The 17653-nt window shown below is 56.0% G+C and overlaps 1 protein-coding gene across 4 annotated transcripts in view; it reads right to left on the bottom strand.

Moving 5' to 3' along the window:
• TBCD (tubulin folding cofactor D) overlaps window positions 1-17653 on the bottom strand; it is a 186900-nt gene that overhangs the window by 52421 nt on the left and 116826 nt on the right. For all 4 annotated transcript variants that reach the window (XM_030828266.1, XM_030828268.1, XM_003281647.4 and 1 more), the window contains 3 exons: window positions 16574-16730; window positions 2568-2625; window positions 559-588 (listed from right to left, as the gene is read on the bottom strand). In XM_030828266.1, the coding sequence (XP_030684126.1) occupies window positions 559-588; window positions 2568-2625; window positions 16574-16730 (245 nt within the window). The remainder of the gene's footprint in view (window positions 1-558; window positions 589-2567; window positions 2626-16573; window positions 16731-17653) is intronic.

The following is a 17653-nucleotide window of genomic DNA, read 5'->3' as shown; positions in this document are numbered from 1 at the left end:
ACGCCCAAGATGTGACGTCATCACACACAACATGAATAACCTGGGGCCCCCCATTCACAGGCAAAGCTGACCAGTGAGCAGATGTCAGGGCCAGAGGGCACAGCAAAAGCAGCCCCAGCATGACGTGGGGGCGTGGGGTCCATAACTTCTGGGAGCCGACTTCTGGGCCCCTCTACGGTCTGGATGAGGCACGAGCTGACGTCAACAGAGCCAGCTCCTCCTCTGTGTGGGATGAGGCGGGGTCAGGTCTGCATCCCGCAAGGCCAGGCTGGATCCAGGGACCCGCCCCACCCTGCAGAGCCACATTATGTGGCTCTTGGCAACGCGTAAAGCACAACTTTCCGGCCTGTGTGTGTAAATTACTGTACGTGCAGGTTCCCTGTGAAACACGACTCGCTGTTTAACATGTGTGTCCTATGGTGCGTTCATGACCCTGGCGTTGATGTAGCCACACCACATCTCACAGTGCGAGAAGACACCAGGGTTATAGCTCTCAAGATTCCTACCTATAAACCCGCAGGAAGTTTTTGGAATAAAGGTGTTTAAAAGCAGCCATACCTGTCTCCCCACATTCTCCTGGAAGGCGGCCTGCGGAGCAAAGAACAAACACAGCAGGTGAGCGAGGTCAGCTTCCGCCAACACCAGAGGCAAGTTCAGAACAAACAGCACAATGTTAATGACCCACGGCTTTATTTTTTAAATAAAAGCCCTCATTGTTGGCTGAACAGAGCCTCAAGGTGCGTCACTGTTTTTACGTCCTGGTGCTCTTTAAAACCACAATTTAAGAATTCAAGTTTATAAAATCAGACACATCCTGAAAAGTGGCCTTTACCACTGAGCCTCCCAGCAGCACCCACGCGGAGGCCCCGACTGTCAACACGGAGACAGGCAGGCAGGTTAAATCAAAGCCCAGAGTCCGAACACTCTTCTTAAGGAGTGAGGCAGCTCATGGTCACCAACTGGCATCGTGTGCCGCCCTCCAGGGAAGGCGCCCTGCCGGCACCCATGGCACGGTGTCAATAGGCTCTCCAGGCCGAGTCCCAGGGCCGGGCACGGGCCCAAGGGCTGCTGAAAAGGTCAAAATGTGAACTTCAACAGGATGAAGTGCTTCCAGGAGGCCTCTCAAGTCCTCCACACACACCCTGCCCTCCTTAGGCGCACCGGCCAGGCAGAGCAGGTTACCCTGGCAAGGTGACAACCACACCTCCCTTCCCATGTGTCACCAGCTGGTGCCCCATCCTTCCCAAAAGCACCCGGGCTCAGAGTTCTCAGGGCTGGAGACACAGGAGACTTCAGTGTCCCAGGAAGACCCAGCAAAGGGCACCCACGGCCACACCACACACACCACCAGCCAGCGGCGAGGTCAGGGAGGCTGGCGGCTTCAGGGACCACGCTCTGGAGGAGCGACCTCCCGCCTGGCAGGGTTCCTGCCAACACTCGCCTGGGGGCTTCCTGAGAGCAGGGCTGAGCGCGGGCTGCTGGGAGAAGCACACACAGATGGGCACCAAGTAAAGGAGTCAAAACACGGCCACCCAGGTCTGTGCCCCCAACCCCCAGGGAAAAGGAACAGACGCGCCTGCCGCCTCTGGCCAATCACACAGAACCCAGACATGCGGGTGGCTCCAAGGCAGACCCCTGGGCTGGGCTGGAGACTGGAGGAAACAAGCGCTTCGCAGCGGGCTCCTGTGCAGCTCTCACAAGGGGAGGGAGGAGGCCTGACTGCTGCTGCTTTGCAATTTTGTAACTTTTGTGATAAGTTCATTAGGAAAGTAAGAAACAAAACCTGCCAAAAGGCAATGCAACAAAGATATACTGTAACGTCAATTTAACATACACTATTAGGAAGACATGTACCATTCCAGTGGCATCTAAAAGATGTTTTAAAAATTCAAGATTTATGTGGAAAAGCACAAGCCCTAAACCAGGGAAAACAGTCCTGAGAAAGAAGACGCTGGGAGGCATCTCCCTGCCCAGTGCGAAGGCTGACTACACACAGCAGCGTCGCAGCACAGCCTGTCACACAGTGTGCACTGGCAGAACAGACATGCAGACCAACCAGCAGAACAGAAAACACAGGACAGGCAGCTCCCACATCCAGCAAGGCCCAGGCGAGCGTGGCCAGGAGAAGCAGAGCTGACCACTGCTCGCAACAGCCCCTCCCAAGGTTCAAAGCCACCCGGTGAGTGACCCATCCCGCCGCCACATTCTGGCCACCCTCGCAGAACCCACTCTCTTCTGCGTCTTCAGCACGCAGCTGCCTGCACCGGGACCTGTCATCGGGCACCTCCCACTCGCGTGCATCACCCATCAACCCCCAGCAGTGATGGCTGCAGCTCTGGGGATGCTTAACCCTGACTGCCCTTCACACGCTGAAGACCACGGCTCTCCCAACACCCAGAGACAGTAAGAACCCGTGGCCTGCCCGCAGCTGGCACCCTCAGCAGCTCCCTCGCGGCTCCTGCTGTGCACGGGTGAGCTGGCCAGGCAGCAGTGCACAGAGGAGCATCGGGGAGACCAGGCCCACCCCCCACCTTCAGGAAAGGAAATATCAAAATGAGAAAACTTACAGAGGCTGCTCTTCTGCAGTTTATGTCTCGGTCAAACACCGCAGCGATTACCAGTGCACTGTGAAAAAGAGAAAGGATTAATTAAAAAGAAATTCTGCAAAACAGTACAGACCACACAGTATCGATGAGAAAGCCTTGCTCTCACGACTCAGGCCCACCTGAGGTTCAGACATGCCCCACAGGCAACACGCAGCTTGAGCCGACCGACACATGTGACCCCCAAGACGCCGGATGCCACGTGGGAGCTGGGGGTGGCCGACCCTGGTTCTAATGAAAGCCACGAGACGGCGCACACTGAGGGCGCGGGATCAAAGAGCCACGAGGACAGGGCCTGGGGGCAGAACGCACCTGGCCTGCTGTGGTGGTGCGGCGCGGGAGGTGGGGAGGTCCGGTGAACAAAAAGACAGAAACGGGGTGCCCTGGAGGACGAGAACTGGCAGCGTTTGGACGGGGGGCAAACCAAGGTGGCCAACACAAATGCCCCAGGACAGGGGCTGTCCAGGTCCTGCAGACCACGCCGCGCACAGCCTAACCCTGCAGAAACACATGAACACCCACCGTGCCCAGAGGGGCCTGAGGCCCTGAAGGCAAAGCGTCTGGCAGAGGCCCCTTCCAGAGAGTGGCAGGAAAACCATCACACCACACACAGACGCCAAGGCGCTGCCCCCATGTGAGCCACACTCAGAGCAAGGCCTCTCCTGGCCCCCGCCAGGCTCCTTGGGCTTCATTACGTCCTCTCGTGAGATCACCCAGCTTAGTTACTGTGAATAACCCAGAACACTCTCATCAGACATTGCACAGAACACAGGGGGGGTTGGGGCAGGGTGGAGGACAAACATCCTTTCTAAGAAAAGCTTGAGAGATTGCGCCTCCTACCAGCCTAAAGGGAAAAGGTGGAAAATAGAATTTCAGACGCAGAGATAAGCAGCATCCACGGCCGCCAGCGCCTCTGAGGTTCCTGGTTTCCAGGTCTCCCAGGGGCCAAGTGCTCTGCCTTCTTCCAGGGACATTGACAGACCTGAGCCGTGGGGCGGGGCCCGCATCAACATGAAGGACGCCGGGGACATGCATGTGGGACAATGGTGACGCCAGGTGTGCACCCTCTCACCAACTCTGCTGTTAAACAAGCTAAATGTGAAAGATACATCCAGCTGAGGAAAAGTGAGCGGGACCCACTGCAGAGAGAGCAAGCTCCACTCCAGCCTGGCAGCGCGGACACCGTCAGCACCACACCCTGACTTCCAGGGCGTGTGTGTGAGGTGCCAGCCCCGCCATCCGCAATGCATGTGACATCCCGTCTGTTCTCCCACGTCTCACACTGTCTGTCGCCCCATACCCAGGCCCACTGGCCTTGCTCTCCGGGTTCACAGCATCCCGTCTGTTCTCCTGCGTCTCGCGCTGTCTGTCGCCCCATACCCAGGCCCACTTGCTCTCCGGGTTCACAGCACACCTCTCAGGCAAGGGGCTCACGTATCCTCACGTTCTCTGCGCTCCTCTCTCCTCGGCCCCATGAGTCCCCAGGGCGTGGGCTCGGGGATGCTGAGCTAGGAGCCCGACACACTACAGCCACAGAACTGAAACTCGGGGGCATTTATCAGAGGGAGCACTTGTCCCCCAGGCTCCAGCGCTGGGCACAGGTGCCCACTCCAGGCCCTGGAGATGGCCCAGAACACGCCACAGGGCCACAGTCTCCTCCAACGTGTCCAGCGTCAGGGGCTGGGAGGAAGGGGCTTGACAGCGGGGTGCTGGGCACAGACTGAAGGAGGCAGGAGAAACGGGTGGGAAGGTCCCATGGGTGCGAGTGGGTCTGAGTAAGCAGCCCACAGAGGTGAGCCCACAGCAAACAAGGAGGAGCAGGACAGCTGGCCCCAGGGCCGGTTGAGAAAGTCCTCCCTGCGGCTGGACTCTGCACTTCCTCGGAGAAGCTGGGGCATGTGACTCGGGCCTTGTGACCAAGCGCTCTGCTGCTGGGGATTCGGGACGCTCAACCATCCAGGAGCCCCAGGAGAGGCCAAAGGTTGGGTGGGGCAGCAGCCAGATGGCCAAGAGGGCCTGGGTTCTGGGGAAATGCCTGCAAGTCTCACAGGCTCTGCCTAGGAGGGAGGGAGGGAGGGAGGGAGGGAGGGGAGACGGGAGGGGAGGAGAGAGGGGAGAGGAGAGAGAGAGGGGAGAGGAGAGAGAGAGGGGAGAGAGAGAGAGAGGGGAGAGAGAGAGAGGGGAGAGAGAGAGAGGGGAGAGAGAGAGAGAGGGGAGAGAGAGAGAGGGGAGAGAGAGAGAGAGGGGAGAGAGAGAGAGAGGGGAGAGAGAGGAGAGAGGAGAGAGGCAAGAAGGCAGAGGAGAGAGGAGAGAGGGGAGAGGCGAGAAGGCAGAGGGGAGAGAGAGAGAGAGAGGGGAGAGGGGAGAGGAGAGAGGAGAGAGAGAGAGGGGAGAGCAGAGAGGAGAGAGGAGAGGGAGAGGGGAGAGGAGAGGAGACAGGAGAGAGGAGAGAGAGAGAGAGGGGAGAGGGGAGAGGGGAGAGGAGAGAGGAGAGAGGGGAGAGGGGAGAGGGGAGAGGGGAGAGGGGAGAGGGGAGAGGAGAGAGGAGAGAGGAGAGAGGAGAGAGGAGAGAGGAGAGAGAGAAAGGACCCCTAGAGTGTGGTCACTGAGAACCACAATAAAAACAAATTCGTGGATGGAAAGGGTGGGAAGGTAAACTAACAATATAGCACAAACGTAGGAAGCATCTTTTGAATAAGAATTGGCAAATGAAATTAAATAAAACAGAAACAACATACTACAAACCACCAGGTGCATTTTCCATCCCAATCAAGCTCAGACGTGCGGAGGCCCAGGGCAGGCTCCACAACGACATCAACGCAGCCCAAAACACGGCCACCAACCACGGGCAAAGCCAGCAGGGCATGCAGGCACGGGGAACCCCGAGGCTCAAGCAGAGGGGCCCCTCCAGCCCCCGCAGCAGGCAGCAGGCCCGTATGGGCTGGGAGCGAGAAGCTTCCATCCAGAGCGGGTGCGGGGCTGTCAGGAGTGGCCCAGCAGCTCTCCCCGCCGACTGCTCCAGCGTCAGCACAGCCCAGACCCACGTTCCGGGACCCCCCCGGGATGCTGCAGAAGCTCTGCACCCCTCACTGGCGGCAAGCGGCCTGGCCGAATGAGCTACCGTTTACTTGGTTTAATTACTAACAACCACGGATCACCAGTGGATAAAGCGTTTATCTCACATTTCAGAGAAATGCTTGCTTATTGCAGGGACAGTCTGTGGTCTCAGTGTGGAAAGGCCCCCTTCTACCACAGGGCCGCTTCTCAGCTCTGGTATGCAGACCACCACCAGGCCGAGAGAGACCCCAGCGTCCAGGCCACAGCAGCAAGCCCAGGTGGTTGCAGTGTCCAGCCAGCCTTGCAAACAGACGCCAGGAACCAGAGCCAGAAAATAACAGAAGGATGGAGCCCAAGGGGAATAAGGGTGGGAAGCTTCTGAGGGCTGGGGGAGGCCCTTCTCAAAAGCACTGGCCTCCCTGCCCCGAGGCCCTGCCCTCTGTGGCCACAGCCACAAACAGAGCCCAGAGCTACGAGAGTACACGGCTTCCTTCCCCGAGTTCTGCCTGGAGCCATCCAAAGTCTACCCCTCGGCCACTTGCTCACTCACACTGCAAGGATGGCCACAAACCACCACCCTCTGCACCCTGGGGAGACGGCAACAACAAAGTCCCTCACGTACAGGTCACTGCTATGCTCAGACAGACCCTGCGTCTTCTCCGCCCAGCCCCTCCTGCTCCTGTGGACAGACGGACGGACAGACGGGCGTCACTGTGTAGGGAGCCTGCGGTAGGGGCCCTGCAGTTCCTGCTGATACCTCCGGGCCCAGCACCTCCCAACACCACGGAGGCCCACCCGCTACCTGCCCTGAGGGCCTGGACGCCTCCTCCTGCCAGATCCTTGGGGCATCCAGCAGCACACAGGTCTTTCAGCTCCTCCACGTAAACAGCAACAAAGTCATAAGCCCAACTACCCTGGTCACAGCACATCTGTCCACAACCTTGTCTTCAGCAGAATGATACCCACTCCCAAAGATGGGGCGTCCCACTTCAAACATGTTCCTTTACATGACAGAGGGGAATTAAGGTTGGCAATCAGTGGACCCTAAGATGGGGAGAGGGCCCGGGATTATTCCTGCAGCCCAGCGGGTGCCGAACACAGTGGTACACACCAGCGGCCCTGGCTACACCTGTGCTCCATCTGCCTGTGGGAGGCAGAGGCAGGAGGATCCCTTGAGCCCAGGAATTTGAGTCCAGTCTGGGCAACACAGCAAGACCCCATCTAGACAGACTGATAAGTAGACAGGTAAGGAAATAAATACATACAGGAAGGAGGAAGGAAGGACAGACACAGAAGGCAGAAGAAAGGGCCACAGGCATAGGGTACGCAAAGGATGAAGCAAGACGTGGACGTGGCTGGCTGTGAAGGTGGATGAAGGGCCCATGAGCAAAGGAATGTGGGCAACTCGGGCAGGGAAGCAGAGTCTTTCCTTGAGCCCCTCTGAGCCTCCAGAAAGGACCGGAGACACCCAAGGAGACGGGTAGGCCTGTGAGCGCCACGTCCATCCAGCAACATACCACTCCACGACAAAAGGAAACATCACTGGGTAGACTGTGACCGCCAGGTCTGTCCAACAATACACCACTCCAAAAAAGAGGAAGGATCACTGGGATGAGTCTTAAGGGCACTGTGCCAAGTCAAAGAAGCCAGAATCAAAAGCCTATTGATTATTTCCGTTTATAAGACACTCCAGAAATGGTAAACTATCAGGACCAAAATCAGACCAATGGTGGCCCAGGGTTGGGGAGCAGACTGGGGAGTTTTTGGGGGAGATGGACTGTCCTGTTTGGTGCTCGACTTGTAGAACACACTCACATGCAGATAGAAGAAGCAACAATCATAGACCTGGGGAGCCCAGCACAGAGGGAACCGGCAGACGTGTCTGCCTCCCGGACCAGCAGCGCCAGAAGGGCTGACCTGAGCGATGGCCCTGGCAACGCTAGGCCCAGGGTGAGGAGGATGCACAGAGCGTCCCACCCTGGGTGGTGAGTCTGTTGCTCACACAGGTGTGGGCTGGCAGCTCCAAAATCACGTCAGATGCATGATGGCAGATGCATGACAGCAGAGCGTGCTGCACAGCAGGCCCAGAAGCAGCACGCAAAGGGAGGCCAGGAGGAAGCTGGACTGGAGCCGGTGTCTGTGCAAATGCGGACTGTGAAGAAGGGCACACACTCAGCTACAGAGGGAGGGGACCTAGAGGCAGCTGAGGCCAAGCCCGGCATCCTGGATTCCAAATACGGTTCTCCACCGAGAGGATTTGAGACTCCTGGGAAGTGGTGGATGCCAGGGCTGGGGCAGGGGCAAAAAGATAAGCCAGGTGCATCTTGTGGTGCCAGAAGAAAGGAAAAAACGCTCAGGAAAAAAAGAAAAAAAAAAAAAAAAGAACAGGATCTTGCTGAAAGGACACAGAAGCCAACCTGAAGTGGCCAAAGCTGGGGCAATTTGAGCAACGTTAATAACAACAGTGTTAAATTTTAACTCAAACAAAATTAATAACAATAGTGTTAGATGGTAACCCCCAAAACAGGATGAGCACCCATGAGTCCACGCTGGCAGGAGCGAATGATGAAATAAAGCTGGGAGAGGAACGAGCCTTCCTTAAGAACAAGCTGCAATCACTGAACGTCGGAGTGGGGACACAGGAACCACCACCAGACCACGCAACAAGGTCTTTGGACAGAGCTCGGATGGGGTGAAAACCAAAGGAGAAACAGCAGGATGTTGCATAACCTTCGCGTACCCCCCAAGAACATTGCTAGTTACAGAGGAAAACACAGTCCCCTCAAGTGGAGGCACCTGGCAGGCCCCATCTTGACCAGGGACCAAGGTCCAGACCACGCAGGACCCGTGGTGGGGCGCTATGGGCCCACCAGCACACGGAGGAGGGAGGTCACCTCACATCACTCTTTCCAGTAACGCAGGAGAAAACATCAGACAGAGAGAGGGGCGTCCTACAGAACACCTGGCCAGTCCTCTCTGGAGGTCTCAGGGTCAAATCCACAGGGGCAGAAAGCAGGCTGGCAGTGCCGGGCCTGGAGCAGGCAACGGGACCTGGCGCACATGGCTTCTGTCTGGGATGAGGTTTCTCCTCAAGTCTGAGAATACACTGAAAACCACTGAACTGTGGACCCTAAAGGGGTGAATTTTATGGCAAGTGAATTCATCTCAATAAAACCTATTTTTTTAAGTACCCCAAGATCAAGAAAGATAAAGACTGAGGAGCTGTCACAGAGCAGAGGAGGCTAAGGGCACAGGACCACCAGATGCCATGTGGGGTCCCGGGCAGACCAGCCTGTTAGTGGCCTTTATCCCACACTGCACCTCCTGGCTTCCAAATGTGAGGTGTTCACATTGGGGAACGCTGTGGAGGGTCTAGAAGAACTCCGCTGGTTTTGGAATTCTTCTTTAAGTCTAAAATCAGTTCAGAATTAACAGCTATTTTGGAAAGCAACTAATTATCTAAAGATTTTAAAAGACCCAGGATTAGTATCTGGGAAACTTTCTGTTAACACTGCTTTCACCACTTGAAACTGAAAATTTTGAGTTTAATTTCAGAAAAACTCTATTAACAGAAAAGCACTCCCTTTTCCTCTCTACACTCTTTATAACAAACTATAGCCTAAATAAGAGAAAAATACTGGTTTAAAATTAAAGGGAAATCATGTTACATTAGCACAAACGTTTTAAGATCAATTCTATTTCAATACATCATAATGGCTTTTGTTAATGATATCTTAGAAATCATTAAACTGATCAAGATATATGAATGTGATCTTTTAATAACTAAAAGTTATATAACTACAGCCGGGTGCGGTGGCTCACACCTGTAATCCCAGCACTTTGGGAGGCCAAGGTGGGTGGATCACGAGATCAGGAGTTCGAGAACAGCCTGGCCAACACGGTGAAACCCCGTCTCTACTAAAAATACAAAAAAATTAGTCGGGGGTGGTGACGCACGCCTGTTATCCCAGCTACTAGGCAGGCAGAAGAATTGCTTGAACCCGGGAGGCGGAGGTTGCAGTGAGCCGAGGTTCACCGCAGCGGAGGCTGCACTACAGCCTGGGCGACAGAGGAAGACTCCGTCTCAAGAAAAAAAAGAAAAAAAGTTATGTAACTGCTATTTTTAACAACAAATGGCAGTTTATTCTAAATCTTTTCAGAATGCACAGAAATTTGTGTCATATTTAACATATGAACAAGAGCTTCATTTTTTAAAACCCGTAAAGCCATGTGTTCTAGGGAAAAATATTAATCAAGAATTTCTGGTTTCCTTTAACACTTGCCACAAGACGAACATAGGCTTATATCTTTATTGACTCTGGCTCCAGCCAATAATACTGAAAGGTCACATTTGACACTGAACTCTTGAAATGTGTTGTTTAAATTACTATACTTAAAGTATGGAACATTGATTAATGAAGAAAGAATGGAAAAAAGAGAAGAAACTTAAAATCATCTACCATCCTAACCAGTTCTAACCCTCTAAGGTTACTGTCGTTCAGTCCACTTCAACAGCTCCGCTCAGGCAGCCAGACCAGCCGACAGCAGGAGACACAGGAGCTCCCGGCTCCCTCTCCCGGCAGTACTCAGCAATTTGGACACAGACCACACGGCTGCGCGAAGCCACGGCCACAGCGCTGGGCAGCTCATCTGAAGCAAGAGCGGTGCAGAGGCCAGCTCGTGGGGAGCCACGTGGGCTTCAGCGGGCAAAGCTGGCCCACCTCAACTGAGCTGCCTCCTGCCATGAGAAGCCAAAATAGTTACTGCTGTGTGTATATTTACTGAACCTCACAGAAAATACAGCAATGCCTGAAAAACACAGACTCCCAAGCTAATTCGACCAATCAACTATATATGGACCTACAGCAAATTTAACAGTCCTGATTTGGACATTTATTAAAACGGCTCTATTTTCTCATTCTCAGAACTGGCTCATCGAGAAATAAATACAAACAGGTTTAATGATGCTGGTTAAATATAAACATAAAGCTCCTTCCTAAAGGACTGCTCCAACAGGGCACCCAACGTCCCACGTGGGCCTCTCAGTTTCCCCTCGCAGGAACACCCTGAGGGAGTCACCACGTTCATCTACCGTCCCCGGGAACCTGGAGAGAGACACTGCAAGGCCGCGAGAAGGGCCGGCCTGTCTGTGCTGAAACGTGCCCTAGGAGTCCTCGCCCGTTTGCTTTCGCTGGAGAAGCTTATGTGACACTTCACCAGGATTTCCCAACACAGAGAAATGGTCTGTGTCGAACAGAAAGGGATTCTCTTTCCTGTCCGAGTCAAGGGGAAGTGCACGCCTCGACGTGCCCCAAGCTCCAGGCACCTCATTTTCAGCAGGTATAGCAAAGTGCAGACCTCACCCCAGCTCAAGTTTTCTTATTTATATAACATTTTATAGCAATAAAAAGCCAAATACACTGTTTTCACCTTAAGAAACAATAATTCTGTGTCATTTGAAAGTTAAACATTTAAAAAATATCAGACTAGTAATTTGTTATTTAGCCATCCTGTTTTTTGAAAGTTGCAAATCATACCGGACCTGCCTATGACTGAATTTTCCTAACCCCAAAGAGCCAAAGCTCGCACTAATCAACACAGTGCTGAAACACGAGAATTTTTTAAGTGCTTTCGAGTCACACCTGAGCTGACGTGGAGGCAGAATTTGCTGGGTTTCACGGGGTTAGGACTCTGCTCGGTAATGGCCACTTAACTTTTCTTGAAAAACACCAGTGGTCTTCCCCTGGAAGCTGTGCCACTGAGAAACACCAGTGAGAGAGAGAACAAGACGTAGCTCTGAGCAATGCCTGCCATTTCCTGATTTTCCAGGACAGTCCTGCCCCCGAGGAAGAGATCTCGGATCTGCAGGCCTCGGCGGATCCTCCCTGGGCCGCGCCGCCGCTCGGCAGGTTTGCTCCAGGTGGGGGCCGAGAGTCACAGGCTGCCCCCGGGCAGGGGAGGGCCCTGTGGCTGCCCCGGCAGAGCTGATGTCAACACGAGCTGCTTACAAAAGAGTTTCAGGTGAGGAAATCACTGGACGCACATGGCAGCAGCAGCGTAGGGCTCCGCTTTCTTCTTCTTGCAAATTAGACTGTGATGACTGGTTAGGAGGGATTTTGCAGATAACACACAACCACTGTCCCACTTTAACTTCGCACTGTCGCTGCCCCTGAATCGCACTTGGCTTCTCAGGGAAATCCATTCGCTACTCCAACAGTTATCCCACCTCTTAAGCTACCTGTGTGCAATACTGAGGAAATCAGGTTTTCAGAACCAATGCTACCTTCAGAACATGGTAAAAGTTACCTACGAAGCTCCCTTTTGATATTTATAAAACAGGGACAGTATAAACTCACACCGTGCGGCAAAACAACAGTTAATCCAAGTTTCTTTAGCAAAAAGCTAGGAAACAGTTAGAAAAAGTGAGCCACTAAACCCCCAAATTGACTCTCAGAAGAGCCAGGCACCTGAAGAGTGAGGAGCGGCTGCTGCCACCGCCCAGCTGTATCAGGCATTTCCATTTCCCTGCGAAAATTACACTCTGGTGCTCTGATCCCAAGCACCCACTGCTACAGGACCCACCGAGGAGCTTGTGAAAGTTAGAGAAATCAAGATTGTATCACGCTCCCAAATTGACGGGCATAAAAGCTGGTAATTAAAATGTGGTCACCTATGACAAACCAAGGGAGGCAGACCTGGAAGGGCACACCCCAACCGATACCCGGGTGCGCAGGGCTCCTGGGCAGGGAGGCTCACACCAGCAGCACCTCACACGCGCACCTGGCGCAGCCTGACTCACAGCCCGCCCGGCCGGATGCCTGGAGTCTGCATGGGCCAAGGAGGGATGGGGCCCAGGTTCTCTAAGAACCCGTTGGACAAGCCCGACACCTAGGCCGGCGGGCACGGCTCCAAGGGCACCCTTGGGTCTGCGGCCAGGACAGCACAGGTAAAGGGGCGAGGGGCACAACGCCAGCTCCAGCTCCGAGCTGAGGCGTCAGAAGCCTGTGAGCTGCGAGCCCCGAGGCCCCAGCAGCTGCTGGCTCGGTGTGCGCCGTGCACGCAAGGGAACCCGGGAGCCATGGCGGAGACGCACCCGGGACGTCCAAAAGCCAAAGCCCCATGAGATCAAAGCCAAGTGGGCCCCAGGCCAACGCTGGCCCCGCCACATGCCGGGGAGGCCCTGGCTGTGTAGTCCAGGCTGCTCCAGAAACACATCCTTCTTCAAGCCTGCAGCCCACAGTGCATCCTACAGTCCTTCAGGCCTAACCGAGAAACTCAGGAGTCCCAGGGCCCCCTTGCACGCCCGCCCAATATGCCCCAGATGGAAGTCACACTCACCCCGACCCCACCTCCCACAGTGGGACCCCCCACACCACCCCCAGGGGGCCCCCCACAGCATGATGGGCTCAACCCCACACCCAGCTGGGCAGACCACGACCATGCCCATGCCGGTCCACACGTGGCAGCGGCTCCAGAAGAGGAGCCCTGGTCAGGACCCTCACGGGGCCAACAGGAGCCTGTGCAGGGGCGGCTCAAGGGGCTCCAAAGTGAGAAAGAGGACCCTGCAGAAAGAGGGGCCCCTGTGGAAACTGCGCCAGAGAACAGGAGTCACCGAAGCACCTGAAAAACGAAAAACGAGGGCCAGCCCCCCGTGGAAACTCCCCCCCCCCTAACTGCGCCAGAGAACAGGAGTCCAGCCCTGAAGGTTCACGCCTGAGAACAAGCGAAGAGATCACTGAGCGGCCCCAGCCTCTGTGAATCACGCCTAAGAATAAGCGAGCAGGCCACCGAGCGGCGCCAACCTCCACGAAGCACAGGGCCCACCTGCGCCAGGACCTACCGACCGGCCGGCCCCCAGCCCTCCACACCCAGACCAAGGCCGGGCTCCCCGTGCATCGGCAGGTTTTTAGAGACATTTTACTCTGGAACGATGACATCTAACGTTGCCAAAGGCAGAAGTTATTTATCTGCCTGTCCAGGACCTTAGGTAAGAACTTTCTTGCTCGTGCCTTTTCTCTCTGGCCCCAGCCGAGCTGCCAACCCTGTCCTGTAGCGGGGACTTTATCTGTTCGGACGGTTCCACCTGCATCACTCCGAAGTCGGCACCTGATCTGGAGACTCTCATTACAGTCACCCTCCAGTAGGATCAGCTGAGAACCAAACGGAGAACCAATGAGTGATGGCCCACACACGGCCCTGGGTTCCATGCCCACCTAGACACCCTCCCAGGTGAGTGGAGGTTTGCTGTCCTGTGCCAGCCCTCAACCCTGGCCCGACTCCTCCTGTGACACTGGACCAGGGAATCCCCCGCAGGACGAAGGGCAGGCCCAGGTTCCAGTGACGTTGACAGCTCTTAGACAAAATATGAGGCTGAAAAGGAAATCCGTGAGGATTTTCACTGTGAAATGGGAACCACCATCTGAGGAGCCAGATTCAGCTGCAGCCATCACACATCTGAATTAAGGGTCTTTCCACGGCCTCACAGCAGGTGGTAAGGGAGAGCTTCTCAGCCACGAGGCAGAGCTGAGCCCCGGGCCAGGGCCTGGGAGCTGCTGCCCAGACGGGCCTGGCTCAGAAGCCGTCGGCCACCAGGTGATGGGCCTGGCTCAGAAGCTGTCGGCACGAGGTGCCGGACAAGTGTCTTCAGTGCTGTCCTGACTTCCTCAGTGAAACCGGAATGATGGTGGCCCCTGCCCACCTCGCAGGGTTGCTAAGGAAACTGAATGAGATACCAACCTAAGAAAGTTTTCTCGTTCTGTGACTATTCATATAAACAATAAGAAAGATACATTTTTTTTGCTTTCACTCCCTAGTTGCAGGATCAACTTCCTAAAAGTGCAGGAGCAGGACGAGGGGACAAGGAAGTAACAGGAAGAGCCTTTCCTGAGGCTGATCACACACAAGAGCTCCTGCACAGAGACAGCAGGGCTGCAGGCCGGCACGGGCACACAGCAGGGCCTCAGGAGCTCCGCAGGGGCCTAAAGCCAGACCTCTCCATCTTCTCTGCTCCACCCTGCAAGGCACTGCTCCCTGAAGACCACCAGCAGCCAAGCCCCCGCCCAGCAGCACCGCCAGAGTGGCCACTGGGGACAGCAGCGGACAGAGGCCACACCTGCTCCCAGCCACCCCACACCTCCCTGGCCTCAGGTAAGCCACTCTCTCCATAACACACTGGCCAGCACCAGCACCCTCCAGCCGCACTGTTCTCCTCCAAAGAGGAGCAGGACAAGAGGGACGTGCGTGTTCACAGCTGCCTCGGGAAACACACGGTCTCCCTGGATAGGAGGAGGACCCTCGGCTCCTCTCAGGCTTTGCTCTGATGCAAGAATCTAGCCTACGAGACGCCGGCCACGGGCTGCACGCCCAGGGAAGTAACAGGGTTGAGGTCCCTCTCCGGACGCTACTGAGTAAGATGGAACAGCAGTGGGCAAGAACAAGAGAAAGTGCCTGTCACCAAGACCCTTTGGAGCCTATGCCAGCGTGTGCCTCACAATGAGCTGCTTGTCGGACAGAGCCAGTGGCGCTTACACCGGGTGCATGAGGGAACCCGGGAGCCACAGTGGAGGCGCACCCAGGACGTCCAAAAACCGAAGCCCCACGAGATCAAAGCCATGCGGGCCCCAGGCCAACGCTGGCCCCGCCACATGCCGGGGAGGCCCTGCTGGTGCTCGCGGGGCGTGCGGGGCAGAGGGGACCCAGCACAGTAGCCTGAGCCTGCCACCAGGGGCATCTGCCACCGGCGCCCCGCCCCACCCAGATCAAAAGGAGCAGTGCACTTCCAGGGGGAAGCTTCAGACGCTGCATCCCGTGACCCCTTCAGGCGTCCTGTAGTAAGCAGGGGACGCTCGGCTCCCGAACAGCTGTAGGCGGAGCTTCTAGGACTTGGGCATAATTCTGAAGTCAGTTTCCCTAGTTCATTTTCCTAGTAAAAGTTGTCAGGTGAACTGCGGGTGTGAAACCTCGTGATGATTCAGTGACGCTGAGTCGCCTTCCTCGGTGTCCCACCTCCAGCTCCTTCATGCACAACAAGAAAGGAAGCACCTGCCTTCTTGAGCACAAAGGAACTCATTTCAGTCCAAAAGCAGTGTACAAAACCAGCGTACAGGGCTGAACTGAATCGAATCATTCCCTACGCTGGGGGCACATCTGTTTTGCATGTTTCCTAAGCAAAAAGTATCAGATCCTGAAAGTCCCTGGCACCAGACACCACTATGGGGCTCAGCTGGGTGCGCGCTGGACACCGAGGCAGGAGCCCCGCCCGCCACAGGCCGCACAGCTTCTAGGGTTCTGGTGACCCCATGAAACCTGCTGGCTTCAGCTCTTTCATCAGGAAGCCAGAGGGAAAAATGTCTTCCTACCTCCCAGAGGTTCTGAAGTGTTCACTTCCATCTCAGAGGAGCTGAAATCAGGCATGCCAGCGAGGGCTCTTGCTACTGAATATTCTCTCAAGTGCTGGTCCACAAAACACACAATCCAGCTCCTCAACAAAAACAAACACCACCTGAAGACTGCCGTGTCCAACATGCCTGCTGTATTCCAGAGGAACTTGAAAGGAGATAGAGACAGAATTCGCCTCTCGGTAAGACCCACGACCGCAGGCAGCACGCACAGGAGATTCCCGTGCCCCACTTGCTTCCTCCCACGCCACCCAGGGTGCCGATCACCTGCGCCCAAGAATCCGCTGCCTGCAGGGTGGCCAAGACCTCCAGAATGTTCCTCCTACACACTCTGCTCTGGTTGCTCACCCACAGAAAAGGAGCTTGACCTTCAAGCGGTAGCTTTGTCACAGATCCTCTGGACAAGTAATTTCACCTGTTCATGAGCATCTGCCGTGCACACCTCTCACAGAGGAGACCACACACGGCGCCATCAGGGGCACGGCATATCCGATGCGCCTCGACGAATGGGCCTACCTCGAGATCGCAGTCACAAAGGGCTTCAGCTCCTGAGGCTCGTAGGCACGCGCGAAGGCCCAGCACACGTAGCAGGCGGCGTCCCTGACGTTGGTGCCCACGCTGCAGGAACCCCGCTTCTCGTCGTAGGTCAGCGCCTTCAGGATCACGGCAACGACTGGGCAAGGACAAGAGAAAAGACGGTGAGGAGCAGACCACACGGGCAATGCGTGAGGTTTCAGAGAAGTGGGGCTCAGGGCCGGAGCGCGGTCATGGTGCCAGATGAGTGAGGCACGCAAGCCACGTGGAGCCCACCCAGACGCTCGGGGCTCCCGTGAGAGCCACGGCCTGGTCAGAAAACAAACCTCCGAAAGAAAGACACATGCTCACCAACTCAGATCCAGTGAAAGGAATTTTTTTCAAGTGACATGAAGCAAAAGCTCCTTCAGAACAGCACATGATGCCACCCAGGGGTCTGCCGAGTCTCAGGAGACTCAAGGAAACGCAGCTCCCGCCAGGCAGGGAGGAAGAGGAGCCACCGGTTCAGGGGAGGGGGAGGGAGAGGAGCCGCCGGTTCAGGGGAGGGAGAGGAGGGGGGAGGGAGAGGAGCGCCGGTTCAGGGGAGGGAGAGAAGCCGCCGGTTCAGGGGAGGGAGAGGAGCCCCCGGTTCAGGGGAGGGGGAGGAGAGGAGCCGCCGGTTCAGGGGAGGGGGAGAGGAGCCGCCGGTTCAGGGAGGGGGAGGGAGAGGAGCCGCCGGTTCAGGGGAGGGGAGAGGAGCCGCCGGTTCAGGGGAGGGGGAGGGAGAGGAGCCGCCGGTTCAGGGGAGGGAGAGGAGCCACCGGTTCAGGGGAGGAGGGAGAGGAGCCGCCAGTTTAGGGGAGGGAGAGGAGCCGCCAGTTTAGGGGAGGAAGAAGAGCTGCCGGTTTAGGGGAGGGAGAGGCGCAGATGCCGGGCAGCGCCTGGAATCGTACTGTCGTGGACACGCAAAGGCAGAGCGTCCCAGGGGATGCCTGGCTCTGCCCAGAGCAGGTCTGGGGTGAACCAGGATGAAAATGCAAAGCCGGCCATGGCTCCTACAGTGCTGACTTCAAGAATAATCCA

The sequence above is a fragment of the Nomascus leucogenys genome, chromosome 14 (assembly GCF_006542625.1).
Source record: "Nomascus leucogenys isolate Asia chromosome 14, Asia_NLE_v1, whole genome shotgun sequence".
Lineage (NCBI taxonomy): Eukaryota > Metazoa > Chordata > Mammalia > Primates > Hylobatidae > Nomascus > Nomascus leucogenys.
Note: the sequence above shows the minus strand (reverse complement) of the source record. Positions and strands in the feature narration are given on the sequence as shown.